At 47.5% G+C, this 15,211-nt stretch overlaps 1 protein-coding gene and 1 non-coding gene across 5 annotated transcripts in view; both read left to right on the plus strand.

Annotated features, from left to right (window-relative positions):
• The window catches only part of PSMD9 (proteasome 26S subunit, non-ATPase 9), a 29,934-nt gene that overhangs the window by 12,667 nt on the left and 2,056 nt on the right, over window positions 1-15,211 (plus strand). For all 4 annotated transcript variants that reach the window (XM_005572468.5, XM_045366143.3, XM_074008156.1 and 1 more), the window contains one exon: window positions 2,284-2,385. In XM_005572468.5, coding sequence (XP_005572525.2) covers window positions 2,284-2,385 — 102 coding nt within the window. The remainder of the gene's footprint in view (window positions 1-2,283; window positions 2,386-15,211) is intronic.
• On the plus strand, window positions 8,842-8,902 carry LOC123567766 (U7 small nuclear RNA). Its single transcript, XR_006690869.1, has one exon. It is a non-coding gene; the product is annotated as a U7 small nuclear RNA (small nuclear RNA).

Here is a 15,211-nt window from a genome sequence, read left to right on the forward strand (position 1 = left end):
CCTAGTGATCCACCCGTCTCGGCCTCCCAAAGTGCTGGGATTACAGGCTTGAGCCACCGCGCCCGGCCCACTTAGCATATTTTCAAGTCATCCATATTGTAGCATGGATCAGTGCTTCATTTGTTTACAGACAGGGTCTTACTCTGTCACCCAGACTTGAGTGCCATGGTGCCATCATAGCTCACTGCAGCCTCAAACTCACAGAGTCAAGTGATCCTCCTACCTCTGCCTCCCAAGCAGCTAGGACTGTAGGCACACGCCACCATGCCTGGTTAATTTTTTATTTCCATTTTTTTTTTTAGAGATGGGTTCTCACTATGTTGCCCAGGCTGGTCTTGAACTCCCAGCTTCAAGCGATCCTCCTGCCTCGGCCTCCCAAAGTGCTGGAATTACAGGCATGAGCTGCCATGCCTGGCCCTTCATTCCTTTTTACGGCCAAATAATAGTCCACTACCTGGATATATCATATTTTATTTATCCATTTGTCAGTTAATGGGCATTTGGATTGTTACCACTTTTTGCTATTATGAAGAGTGTTGCTGTGAACATTCTTTTTTTTTTTTTGACACGGAGTCTCGCTCTGTCGCCCAGGCTGGAGTGCAGTCGCACAATCTCGGCTCACTGCAAGCTCCACCTCCCAGGTTCATGCCATTCTCCTGCCTCAGCCTCCCGAGTAGCTGGGACTACAGGCGCCCGCCACCACGCCTGGCTAATTTTTTGTATTTTTAGTAGAGGCGGAGTTTCACCGTGTTAGCCAGGATGGTCTCGATCTCCTGACCTCGTGATCCACCCGCCTCGGCCTCCCAAAGTGCTGGGATTACAGGCGTGAACCACCATGCCCAGCCAGCTGTGAACATTCTTATACATTTTTTTTTGTGGAGATGTAGTTAAATATAATTCCACAGCCACTTCTGGGGTAGGTCCTAATCTTTACTCATTTCATCCTCGAGAAAAAGCCTCACAGACCTGAAGTAACTTGTGTCAGGATACATAGTTCCTGACAGGTGGAATGGGGTCCTAAACCCTGGTCCTACCAGTCTTTTTTTTTTTTTTTTTTTTTTTGAGACGGAGTCTCGCTTTGTGGCCCAGGCTGGAGTGCAGTGGCCGGATCTCAGCTCACTGCAAGCTCCGCCTCCTGGGTTTATGCCATTCTCCTGCCTCAGCCTCCCGAGTAGCTGGGACTACAGGCGCCCGCCACCTCGCCCGGCTAGTTTTTTGTATTTTTTTTTTTTTTTTTTTTTTTGAGACGGAGTCTCGCTCTGTCACCCAAGCTGGAGTGCAGTGGCTGGATCTCAGCTCACTGCAAGCTCCACCTCCCGGGTTCACGCCATTCTCCTGCCTCAGCCTCCCGAGTAGCTGGGACTACAGGCGTCCGCCACCTCGCCCGGCTAGTTTTTTGTATTTTTTTAGTAGAGACGGGGTTTCACCATGTTAGCCAGGATGGTCTCGATCTCCTGACCTTGTGATCCGCCCGTCTCGGCCTCCCAAAGTGCTGGGATTACAGGCTTGAGCCACCGCGCCCGGCAGTTTTTTGTATTTTTTAGTAGAGACGGGGTTTCACCATGTTAGCCAGGATGGTCTCGATCTCCTGACCTCGTGATCCGCCCGTCTCGGCCTCCCAAAGTGCTAGGATTACAGGCTTGAGCCACCGCGCCCGGCACCAGTCTTCTTTAATGATCACAAGTCTGTAAGTTGCACAGAAGCTCCATCTCGTTCACTACCCCATCTACAGCATCTACCCCAGTACCAGTTGGCCCACAACAAATATTTGTTAAAGGGGTGAATGAGTGGTCGTCTGTGTTCTTAGGACCTAGAACAAGAGTGTCACTCTAGTCTTGGGTCCACCCTGTGCCTGTGGCTGCTTGTCTGAGGGCTTCTAGGGCAAATGTCTTGTCTAAATATTGACCACTGAATAAAATGGGCCCAGCGTGGCTTGCCTTCTCTTACCCTTGAACCTGGGTTAGGACCCCAGAGAGCAGCATTTGGCCTTTCCCATGCTCCTCAAGGCCTTCACAGTGTCTGGTAATTGCCAGCTCTCAGACATTGGGCAGACCTGGTCATCTTTACTAGAGCTGCCCTCAAAGGAACCCAAGGAGGAGGTGGCCCCATTAGCCACTGCCCCTTCCTGCATGAGATGTCTACATCCCTGACCTCTTTGTTCTGAGCCTACCCTGTAGAAAACAAACTCGTGACTTTGACGTTAAATTGGGTATTGAAGGTTAGAGAACACCAGGAGCACACTGAACCTCTAGCCTGATTTTCCATTTTTCCTTCCCTTTCCAGGGTCTGCAAGTGGATGATGAGATTGTGGAGTTCGGCTCTGTGAACACCCAGAATTTCCAGTCACTTCATAACATTGGCAGTGTGGTGCAGCACAGTGAGGGGGTGAGTGGGGCTACCTGGTGTCTTGGTCTGTTTGGGCTTCTCTAACAGCGTGACATAGGCTGGGTGGTTTACAAACTACAGAAGTTCATTTTTCACAGCTCTGGAGGCAGGGAAGTCCAAGATCAAGGCACCAGCCAATTTTGTGTCTGGGGAGGGCTTGCTTCCTAGCTCCTAGGTGGTGCCTTCTTGCTATGTCCTCATCGGAACCCTGGGAGCTCTTGTATAAGGGCACTAATCCCAGTTGGGGCTTCACCTCTCATGACCTAATCACCTCGCAGAGGCCCCACCCCTAATACCATCACATTGGTGGTTAGGATTTCAACATATGAATTTCAGGGGGCCACAGACATTCAGGTCATAGCACACGGCCTCTGGTCTATAGTCCTGGAGTTGCTGGAAGTGTTGCTGAGGCCCTGGACTGCTGCCTTCATGGTGTTGTTCAGCACAGCCCCATTCAAGGCCTTTACACTTGCTATTCCTTCTGCCTAGAATGCTCTTCCTCTTCATCCTCTTTCTGTTTTACACTGGTGACATGCTCTCAGGGGGCCTTTCCTGGCTACCCTAACCTAAATTCCCCTCTCCTCTACCCTGCCTCTGTTTTCATTTAACTAGGTTTCTTAGAGATCTTTTCTTTTCTTTTTTTTTTTTCTTTTTTTTTAAAGACAGGGTCATGCTCTGTCACCCAGGCTGGTGTGTGGTGGTGCCATCATAGCTACGTCACTGGCTAATTTTTTTATATTTTGTAGAGGTGGGGTCTTGCTATGTTGTCCAGGCTAGAATTTTTGTTGTTGTTTGTAGCAAAGATCCACACTTTTCAGGAGTGACACTGTGGCAAAGCCCAGGAAAATTATTAGCTAAAGTTTTTGGTTCCCAAATGAAGTCTCCAGTTAACCCAACAGTTCTGGATTTTTTGACTCCTGCTCAGCTGCGTGGTTCATCTACTTGTAACGCATCAGTGCAGGCCAGGCCAGGTCAGGTCAGGAGATGGCTCACAGTTGCCTGTGCCCCTGCTAGTGGTCAGGCCATCATTTCTGCACTGATACTGTCATCAAATCTGTAACTTGTATGGATGTTTAAAATGATTTTGTGAAATTTATCAGTTGTTTTGCTTATGGCTCTTGCATTTTGTGTCTGCTTAAAGAAATTTTTTTTTTTTTTAAATAAATTCTTGGCCGGGCACGGTGGCTCACACCTGTAATCCCAGAGCTTTGGGAGGCCGAGGTGGGCAGATCATGAGGTCAGGTGATTGAGACCATCCTGGCTAACATGGTGAAACCCCGTCTCTACTAAAAAAACGAAAAATTAGCCGGGCATGGTGGCACACGCCTGTAGTCCCCGCTACTGGGGAGGCTGAGGAAGGAGAATCCCTTGAACCCGGGAGGCGGAGCTTGCAGTGAGCCGAAATCACGCCATTGCACTCCAGCCTGGGTGACAGAGCAAGACTCCATCTCAAAAAAAAAAAAAAACAGCTTTTAATTCTTTTATTGTTTCATTTTTGTTTTTCCTTTAGTCTATCTGGAATTTATTATTATTATTATTTTTTTTTAATTTTTATTTGAGACGGAGTCTCACTCTGTCACCCAGGCTGGAGTGCAGTGGTGCGATCTTGCCTCACTGCAACCTCTGCCTCCCACGTTCAAGCGATTCTCCTGCCTCAGCCTCCTGGGTAGCTGAGATTACAGGTACACTCCACCATGCCTGGCTAATTTTTGTATTTTTAGTAGAGATGAGGTTTCGCCATGTTGGCCAGGCTGGTCTCGAACTGGCCTCCCAAAGTGCTGGGACTACAGATGTGAGCCACTGTGCCCTGCCTATTTTTATTATTTTTACAACAGTTTTATTGAGATTTAATTCACATACTACACAGTTCACCCATTTAAAGTGGTTTTTAGTGTAGTCACAGAAACCATCACAATTGTACATTTTCATCACCTCTCCTCCTGAGGCAGCCACTTTCCAGCCACGTGTCCTTCAGAAAGACTACAAGCACACAGAGCTGCCAGTTGATTTTAATATTATTAAGGTGTAATTTACCTGCACCAAGATCCACCTTTTTCAGTGTACGGTCCCGTGAGTTTTTCTTTTTTTTTTTAGATGGAGTCTCGCTCTGTCGCCCAGGCTGGAGTGCAGTGGCGCAATCTTGGCTTACTGCAAGCTCTGCCTCCTGGGTTCACGCCATTCTCCTGCCTCTGCCTCCCGAGTAGCTGGGACTACAGGCATGTGCCACCACGCCCAGCTAATTTTTTGTTTTTTTTAGTAGAGACGGGGTTTCACCATGTTAGCCAGGATAGTCTCAATCACCTGACCTCGTGATCTGTCCACATCGGCCTCCCAAAGCTCTGGGATTACAGGCGCCCGCCACCACGCCCAGCTAATTTTTTTGTATTTTTAGTAGAGACGGGGTTTCACCATGTTAGCCAGAATGGTCTCAATGTCCTGACCTTGTGATCCACCCGCCTCAGCCTCCCAAAGTGCTGGCTGGGATTACAGGTGTGAGCCACCGCACCCAGTTGAGTTTTCTTTTCTTTTTTTTTTTTTTTTTGAGATTGAGTTTTGCTCTTTTGTGCAGTCTGGAGTGCAGTGGCATGATCTCGGCTCACTGCAACCTCTGCCTCCCGGGTTCAAGTGATTCTCCAGCCTCAGTCTCCTAAGTAGTGGGGATTATAGGCGCCCACCACCACACCCAGCTAATTTTTTTTTATTTTTAGTAGAGACAGGGTTTCACCATGTTGGCCAGGCTGGTCTCGAACTCCTAACCTCAGGTGATTCACCCACCTCCCTCCCAGAGTGCTGGGATTACAGGAGTGAGCCACTGTACCTGGCCATTCCCGTGAGTTTTCACAAATGTATGTAATATGTCATTGCCACCACGATGAAGGTGGAGAGCATTCCATCACCCCGTAAAAATTGCCTCAGGTTTCTTTGTAGTTAATCCCTCCCCGTCAACTTCCAGAATGTCATAGAGAGAAAAACCAAACAATATATTGCCTTTTGAGTCTGATGTTCTTCACTCAGCACAGTGGATTCTGAGACTTCTGTCTCTTGTGTGGATCTGTAATTCATTTCTCTCTTTTTTTTTTTTTTGAGACAGAGTCTCACTCTTACCCAGACTGGAGTGCAATGGCGCAATCTCGGCTTACTGCATCCTCTGCCTCCCGGGTTCAAGCAATTCTCCTGCCTCAGCCTCCCTAGTAGCTGGGATTACAGGTGCCCGCCACCACGCCTGGCTAATTTTGTATTTTTAGTAGAGATGGGGGTTTCACCATGTTGGCCAGTCTGGTCTTGAACTCCTGACCTGAGGTCATCCACCTGCCTTGGCCTCCCAAAGTGCTAGGATTACAGGTGTGAGCCACCATCCCTGGCCTAATTTGTTCCTTTTGATTACTAAGTAGTACTGCAGGGTGTAGCTGGACCACAGATTATTTTTCCGCTTACTAGTGAGGGATGTTTAGGTTGTTTCCAGTTTTTTGTCCTTACTGAGAAGAGCTGCTGGGTTTTAATCTGTCTTTTCCAGTTAAATGTATTCTCAGCTTCCTTGTAGGCCTATAAATCCTTCTTTATAAAAGCAGTTATTCAATTTTAAGCAAAACGAATTTTTTCTTCATGTGAAATTTCTCGGGGAATTCCAAGATGTCATTGGATAAAAGCTGAGCTGTCTTGGTGGGCTGGAGGATGGAGAAGGTCGCGTGTTGTGAGTAGGGCCTCCCTGGCTTCAGCCTCATTCCCTCAGGGGACCTGAGCTCAGCTAGAGAATCAAGAATCTGTTTTGTGAGTCAAGAAAAAAAAAAACCTTGCCTAGCGTGGTGGCTCATGCCTGTAATCCCAGCACTTTGGGAGGCTGAGGCGAGTGGATCACCTGAGGTCAGGAGTTTGAGACCAGCCTGGCCAACATGGTGAAACCCCATCTCTACTAAAAATACAAAATTAGGCCAGGCATGGTGGCTCACACCTGTAATCCCAGCACTTTAAGAGGCCAAAGTGGGCAGATCACAAGGTCATGAGATCGAGACCATCCTGCCCAACATGGTAAAACCCCATCTCTACTAAAAAAAAAAAAAAAAAATTAGCCGGGTGTGGTGGTGCGTGCCTGTAGTCCCAGCTACTTGGGCTGCCGAGGCAGGAGAATCACTTGAACCTGGGAGGCGGAGGTTGCAGTGAGCTGAGATTGCGCCACTGCACTCTGGCCTGGGCCACAGAACGAGACTCCATCTCGAAAAAAAAAAAAAATTAGCCGGGTGTGTTGGCACTCCTCAGCTACTTGGGAGGCTGAGGCAGGAGAATCGCTTGAACCCAGGAGGCAGAGGTTGCAGTGTGCTGAGATCACGCCACTGCACCCCAGCCTGGGTGACAGAGTGAAGCTCTGTGTCAAAAAAAAAAAAAAACACACACACACACACAAAAAACAACCTCACAGTGTTCTATTGTGAGACATTTAGATAGTTTGCAGTTTTGTGAAGATTAGCACTCTTGCAGATCCATTTCTATTTCTTTTTTAATTTTTTTTGAGACAGAGTTTTTCTCTTGTTGCCTACGCTGAAGTGCAACGGCATGATCTCAGCTCACTGCAACCTCTGCCTCGCAGGTTCAAGCGATTCTCCTGCCTCAGCCTCCGAGTAACTGGGATTATAGGCGCCCGTCACCACGCCCAGCTAATTTTTTGTATTTTTAGTAGAGATGGGGTTTCACCATGTTGGCCAGGCTGGTCTTGAACTCCTGACCTCAGGTGATCCACCTGCCTCGACCTCCCAAAGTGCTAGGATTACAGGCATGAGCCACTGTGCCCAGCCCTTTTTTTTTTTTCGGAGATGGAGTCTTGCTCTGTTGCCCAGGCTGGAGTACAGTGGTGCTATCTCAGCTCACTGCAACCTCTGCCTCCCGACACCCAGCCTTCTTTTTTTTTTTTTTTTTTTTTTTTTTTTTTTTTTTTTTGAGACGGAGTCTCGCTCTGCCGCCCAGGCTGGAGTGCAGTGGCCGGATCTCAGCTCACTGCAAGCTCCGCCTCTCGGGTTCACGCCATTCTCCTGCCTCAGCCTCCCGAGTAGCTGGGACTACAGGCGTCCGCCACCTCGCCCGGCTAGTTTTTTGTATTTTTTAGTAGAGACGGGGTTTCACCGTGTTAGCCAGGATGGTCTCGATCTCCTGACCTCGTGATCCACCCGTCTCGGCCTCCCAAAGTGCTGGGATTACAGGCTTGAGCCACCGCGCCCGGCCGACCCAGCCTTCTTTAACGAACTTTTTGCAGGTGGGATTTCTAGATCAAATGCATACAGTTTCAAGAGGAAAAAAATCTTTAAAAAAATGTAAGTGACTGGCCGGGCGCGGTGGCTCAAGCCTGTAATCCCAGCACTTTGGGAGGCCGAGACGGGTGGATCACGAGGTCAGGAGATCGAGACCATCCTGGCTAACACGGTGAAACCCCGTCTCTACTAAAAAATACAAAAAACTAGCCGGGCGAGGTGGTGGGCGCCTGTAGTCCCAGCTACTCGGGAGGCTGAGGCAGGAGAATGGCGTAAACCCGGGAGGCGGAGCTTGCAGTGAGCTGAGATCCGGCCACTGCACTCCAGCCCGGGCGACAGAGCCAGACTCTGTCTCAAAAAAAAAAAAAAATGTGGCCGGGCGCGGTGGCTCAAGCCTGTAATCCCAGCACTTTGGGAGGCCGAGGTGGGCGGATCACAAGGTCAGGAGATCGAGACCACAGTGAAACCCCGTCTCTACTAAAAATACAAAAAATTAGCCGGGCGCGGTGGCGGGCGCCTGTAGTCCCAGCTACTCAGGAGGCTGAGGCAGGAGAATGGCGTGAACCCAGGAGGCGGAGCTTGCAGTGAGCCGAGATCGCGCCACTGCACTCCAGCCTGGGCAACAGCGTGAGACTCCGTCTCAAAAAAAAAAAAAAAAAAAAAAAAAAAAAAAAAAATGTAAGTGACTGCTGATGGATAAGAGATTTCTTTTTGGGTGATGAAAGTGATCCAGAATTAGATAGTGATGGTTGTTTATACTAACTACATTGAATATAGTGAACTCTGAATATACTAAAACTAACTTAATTGTATATTTTTAAATGGTGAATTTTATTGTATGCAAATTATGTCTCAGTGATAAAAATAGGCTGGTTGCAGTGGCTCCTGCCTGTATTCCCAACACTTTGGGAGGCCAAGGCGGGAGGATCACTTGAGGCCAGGAGTTTTAGACCAGCCTGGGCAATATTGCGAGACTGTCTCTCCCCAAAATATTAAAAAAAAAATTAGCCAAGCATGGTAGCATGTGCCTGTAGCCCCAGCTGCTCTGGAGGCTGAGACAGGAGGAACACTTGACCCCAGGAGTTCACAGGTACAGTAAGCCAAGGTCACCCCACTGCACTCCAGCCTAGATGATAGAGTGAGACCCTGTCTCAAATAAATAAAATATACATTTATCCTTAAAATCACATAGTGCAATTGTATTTACAAATAAAAGTCCTAGTGTTATAGCTCTAAGAATTTGTCTACCAGGTTTTCCGATCATCACTGGAAATGCCCCCTCCTCCCAAAAGAATTATTTATTTTTTTTTTTGAGACAGAGTTTCGCTCTTGTTGCCCAGGCTGGAGTGCAATGGCGCTATCTTGGCTCACTGCAACCTCTGCCTCCTGGGTTCAAGCAATTCTCCTGCCTCAGCCTCCCGAGTAGCTGGGATTACAGGCATGCACCTCCAAGCCTGGCTAATTTTGTATTTTTAGTAGAGATGGAGTTTCTCCATGTTGGTCAGGCTGGTCTCTAACTCCTGACCTCAGGTGATCCACCTGCTTCGGCCTCTCAAAGTGCTGGGATTATAGGCATGAGCCACCGTGCCTGACCCTAAAATAATTTTTTAAAAAGTCCTGTGTCTCTCCCTTCCTTAGTGCCTTCCACTACACATGCTGGGTCCTGGGCAAGGTACTGGAGCTGTAATGGGGAATGAAACAAATAGGGTCCTTGCCTTGGGAGTGCTTTGGTGGGGGAGCCAGGCCTTAATCAAGTAATCACAGCTGTATAATGATGAACACTGATAAGTGTTAGGAAGGAAGAGTGTTAAGAAGCTCAGAGAGTCAATCATGGGACCCTGATTTGGTTTGGGATTGAAGGAGTGTTCCTCAGGAAGTGACCTTCAGATGTGTATAGAAGTTTCTCTGGTCGGGGGGAAAGCTGGCAGGGAGAAAATCCTTCTTAGGCCCTGGGGTGGGAGGATCAAAGAACTCAGAGGAGGGTGGAGCCCAGAGCAGAATGGAGAGAAGGGGAGGAGGCGAGGCGGGGAGGTGTTAAGGTCAGGCCTGTGGTCCTTAGTAAAGATTGTGCTGTATTTTTCCTGAGGTGCGGAAGGGAGCCACCGCATAGTTCCAGGTTGGGGGGTGACAGGGGTAAGAAGCCTTCTCTGGATGTTAAGTAGAGAACAGATTGGAGGGTGATAGAGTTGTAGCAGTCAGTCAAGAGAGGATGGTGGCTGTGACAAATGGGGTGGAGGGAGGGGCCAATCAGAGAGACATTTAGGATGTAAAATCCATGAGCCTTAACCTGATGGAGTATGTCAAGGAGGCCTCCAGGTTTCCAGCCTGCCCAGGGGTGTCATTGACAGAACTAGAAGCACATGAGTATGTCCCTCACAGTTTCCGCATGTGGGTGCGTGTGTCTACAGCCACTGCTTTTTTTTTTTTTTTTTTTTTTTTTTTAGGACAGGATCTCTCTCTCTGCTGCCCAGGCTGGAGTGCAGTGGTGCAATCATAACTCACTGCAGCCTCAAACTCCAGGGCTTGAGCAATCCTCCTGCCTTGGCCTCCCAGGTAGCTGGGACTACAGGTGTGCACCACCATGCCCGGCTAATTTTTTTTTCATTTTATAGAGACAGGGTCTTGCTATGTTGCCCAGGCCGGTCTAGAACTCCTGGGCTCAAATGAGCCTCCGGCCTCAGCCCCTCAAAACACTGGGATTATTAAGCATGAGCTGCCACGCCTAGCTGTGATTGCTTTTTGACAAAGATGACACAGAAAAGGCCTAGTGTACATGTTGCTCTGCATTTCTGCCCACTTTGAAGGGAATTCTGTGTCAGCACATGTGTATCTTCATTCCTTTGAATGATCCCACCATATCCCATTGGTCGGTTCACCATCTTTTACTTAGCCAGCCTCCCATATTCAACATTTAGGTTGTTTCCAGTGTTTGGCCATAACAAACAGTGGTGTAGTGAGTATCCTTGCCTGTGGGAGAATTTCTGCCGTGTTGCTAGACGTGTCATTACTGAGTTAAAGGCAGTGCACATTTACCCTTCATAGATCTTGTCAAGGTGTCCTCCAAGAAGCTTGTGCCAGTGCACGTTCTCTCAAGTAGCACCCATGAGTGCATCTGTTTCTAGCCCTCCCAACTATATTATAGTCTTCGGCAATGACATAGGTATTCTTTGACAATCTGGTAGGAAATGACTTTTTTTTTTTTTTGAGATGGTGTCTCGCTCTGTCACCAGGCTGGAGTGCAGTAGCGTGATCTCAGCTCACTGCAACCTCCACCTCCTGGGTTCAAGCGATTCTCCTGCCTCAGCCTCCTGAGTAGCTGGGACTACAGATGCCTGCCACCACGCCCAGCTAATTTTTGTATTTTTAGTAGAGACGGGATTTCACCATGTTGGCCAGGACAGTCTCGATCTCTTGACCTCATGATCCTCCTGCCTTGGCCTCCCAAAGTGCTGGGATTACAGGCATGAGCTACTGTGCCTGGCCTATGCTGTATTTTCTTAGATTTAGAGATTCCACTGATAAACCTGACATATTTTTTTTGTGTGTGGTAAATATATATATAATAATAAAAAATTACCATTTTAGGCTGGGAGCGGTGGCTGACGCCTATAATCCCAGCAGTTTGGGAGGCCCAGGTGGGCGGATCACCTGAGGTCAGGAGCTGGAGACCAGCCTGGCCAGCATGGTGAAACCCCATCTCTACTATAAATACAAAATTAGCCGGGCGTCCTGGCGGGCACCTGTAATCCCAGTTACTCTGAAGGCTGAGGCAGGAGAATTGCTTGAACCCGGGAGGCAGAGGTTGCAGTGAGCCGAGATCGCGCCATTGCACTCCAGCCTGGGTGACAAGAGCGAAACTTTGTCTCAAAAAAAAAAAAAAAAAAAAGTTACCATTTTAACCATTAAAAAATCTACGCTTTAGTGGCATTAAGTATGTTCACATTGTTTTACAAACATCACCCCACCCATCTCCCATCTCCAGAACTTTTTCACCCTCCTAAACTGAAACCCAATCTCCATTAAACACTAACTCTCCATTCCCACTTTCCACAGCCCCTGGCACCCACCATCCTACTTTCTGTCTCTATGAATTTGACTACTCCAGGGACCTCATCTAGGTGAAATCTTTACATTCTGTATAGTTTTTTTGGTGTTGTTTTGTTTTTGAGATGGTGTCTCGCTCTGTTGCCCAGGCTGGAGTACAGTGGCGCAATCTCCACTCACTGCACCCTCCACCTCCCAGGTTTGAGCCATTCTTCTGTCTTAGCCTCCCTGAGTAGCTGGGACTACAGGCGTGTGCCACTAGGCACAGCTAATTTTTTTTTTTTTTTTTTTTTTTGAGATAGAGTCTCGCTCTATCGCCCAGGCTGGAGTGCAGCGGCACCATCTTGGCTCACTGCAAACTCCGCCTCCTGGGTTCATGCCATTCTCTTGCCTCAGCCTCCCGAGTAGCTGGGACTACAGGCGCCTGCCACCAGGCACGGCTAATTTTTGTATTTTTAGTAGAGATGAGGTTTTGCCATGTTGGCCAGGCTGGACTTAAACTCTGCCTGCCAAAGTGCTGGGATTACAGGATACTGTATAGGTTTTTTCTGGCTTATTTCACTTAGCATAATGTCTTCAAGGTTCATCTGTGTTACAGCATATGTCAGAATTTCCTTCCTTTTAAAGGCTGTATAATATTCTACTGTATGTATGCACCACATTATTTTTATCCATTCATTAGTCAGTGGACACTGGGATTGCTTACACCTTTTTGTTGTGAACAGTGCTGCTGTGAACATGGTTGTACCAATATCTGTTCAAATCCCTGCTTTCATTTCATTGTATATGTGCCCAGAAATTTAATTGCTGCATCATGTGGTCATTCTATGTTTAAGGTTTCTAAAATTTTTTTTAACTTTAATATATGAACTTTTTTTTTTTTTTTTTTTTTGAGACGGAGTCTCGCTCTGTCGCCCAGGCTGGAGTGCAGTGGTGCGATCTCAGCTCACTGCAAGCTCCACCTCCCGGGTTCACGCCATTCTCCTGCCTCAGCCTCCCGAGTAGCTGGGACTACAGGCGCCCACTACCACGCCTGGCTAATTTTTTGTATTTTCGGTAGAGATGGGGTTTCACTGTGTTAGCCAGGATGGTCTCGATTTCCTGACCTCGTGATCCACCCGTCTCGGCCTCCAAAAGTGCTGGGATTACAGGCATGAGCCACCGTGCCAGGCCTACTCATATTCTAATCAGATTTTTTGTTGATGTTGAGGTATAGGAGTTCTTCATATGTTCTGGATATTAAATCCTTATTAGATATATGATTTGCATGTATTTTCTTTTTTCTTTCTTTCTTTCTTTTTTTTTTTTAAGACAGAATCTCGCTCTGTCACCCAGGCTGGAGTGCAGTGGTACATTCATGGCTCACTGCAGCCTTGAGCTTCTGGGCTCAAGTGATCCTCCCACCTCAGCCTCCCAAGTAGCTGGGACTACAGATGTGCGCCATCAAACCTGGCTGATTAAAAAAATATATATACTTTTTGTAAAGACGAGATCTCCCTCTGTTGCCTGGCTGGTCTTGAACTTTTGAGCTGAAGCAATCCTCCTGCCTGGGCCCCTGAAAGTATTGGGATTACAGGCGTGAGCCACCGTACCCAGCATGCATGTATATTCTCCTGTCATGTGGGTTGCCTTTTCACTCTGTTCATAGTGTCATTTGATACATAGAAGTTTTAGATTTTGATGGCATCTTGTTTTGATTATTTTTATTTTTTTGAGACGGGGTCTTACTACATTGCCCAGGCTGGAGTGCAGTGGTGCAGTCACAGCTCACTGCAGCCTCGACCTCCCAGACTTGAGCAATCCTCCTGCCTCAGCCCCCCAAGTAACTGGGACTATAGGTGCACATCACCATGCCTCGCTAATCTTTATACTTTTTGTAGAGTCAGGGTTTCACCATGCCCAGCCTGGTCTTCAACTCCTAGGCACAAGTGATCTTCCTGCCTCCCAAAGTGCTAGGATTACTGGCATGAGCCACCATGCCTGGATATCGTATTTTAATTTGTAATTTTCTTTGGTATGTACTCCCCCCGCTTTAATTTTAATTTTTTAAATTAAAGTACTATATACAGGCTGGGTGCGGTGGCTCATGCCTGTAATCCCAGCACTTTGGAGGCCGAGGGGGGTGGATCACCTGAGATCAGGAGTTGAAGACCAGCCTGGACAACATGGTGAAACCCCATCTCTACTAAAAATACAAAAATTATCCGGGTGTGGTGGCGTGTGCCTGTAATCCCAGTTACTCAGGAGGCTGAGGCAGGAGAATCGCTTGAACCCGGGAGGCAGAGGTTGCAGTGAGCCAAGATTGTGCCACTGCACTCCAGCCTACGCGACAGAGAACCCATCTCAAAAAAAAAAACAAAAAAACATGCTAGGTATGGTGGCACACACCCAAAATCCCAGCACTTTGGGATGCTGAGGTGGGCAGATCACTTGAGCCCAGGAGTTTGAGACCAGGTTGGCCAATATGGCAAAACCCTGTCTCTACTAAATATACATAAAAAATTAGCTGAGCATGATGCTGCATGCCTGTAGTCCCAGCTACTCAGGAGGCTGAGGCATGAGAATCGCTTGAACCTGGGAGGCTGAGGTTGTGGTGAGCTGAGATTGCACCACTACTCTCCAGCCTGAGCAACAAAGCAAGACTCTATCTCAGAAAAATAAAGCAATACATACTCATGGTTAAAAAATTAATGATATGGAAATATATAAAAGTAAACATCTTCCTCTTATTCCAAAGGACTAATCCTCTCTGGATGTAACCACTCGTAACAAGTTTTTCCATGTTCTTCCAGAAAACTTCACATGCTAGAGCAACACAGGTGTCCTTTTAGAAAATATTATTGGCCGGGCGCGGTGGCTCACGCCTGTAATCCCAGCACTTTGGGAGGCCGAGGCGGGCGGATGACCTGAGATCAGGAGTTCTGAGACCATCCTGGCCAAACATAGTGAAACCCCATCTCTACTAAAAATGTAAAAATTAGCCAGGTGTGGTGGCGGGCGCCTGTAGTCCCAGCTACTTGGGAGGCTGAGGCACGAGAATTGCTAGAACCTGGGAAGCAGAGGTTGCAGTGAGCCAAGATTGCGCCACTGCACTCCAGCCTGGGTGATAGAGTGAGACTCTGTCTCAAAAAGAAGGAAAGAAAGAAAGAAAATAAAATGCTATCAAATAGGTTCATACTTTGGTGGGGTTTTTGTTTTGTTTTGACTAAAACCCTTCATTCTCTGTACTGTATTTGAACAATACCTATTGATGGACATTTCTGATGTTCTCAGTTTTTGGATTTCTACACAGCCCTGGAATGAACACTTCATTTGTATGTCATCTTGTAATTGTGTACTATGTACCTTGGACATACCTTTTAAAAATTGTTGGTGGGGGGACACGTATTTTTTGAGGAAGATGGTACTAAGGTCAGCACCCTGGCTGCCCTGAGAGCGCAGTGCCATGTTTCCTACCTTCTCACCAACCACAGGATTATGCTGAAAATGAAAATCTTTACCAATGTGATAGGCAAAAAATGGGATCTCAGCATTTTAGCCTGTAA

The sequence above is a fragment of the Macaca fascicularis genome, chromosome 11 (assembly GCF_037993035.2).
Source record: "Macaca fascicularis isolate 582-1 chromosome 11, T2T-MFA8v1.1".
Taxonomy (NCBI): domain Eukaryota; kingdom Metazoa; phylum Chordata; class Mammalia; order Primates; family Cercopithecidae; genus Macaca; species Macaca fascicularis.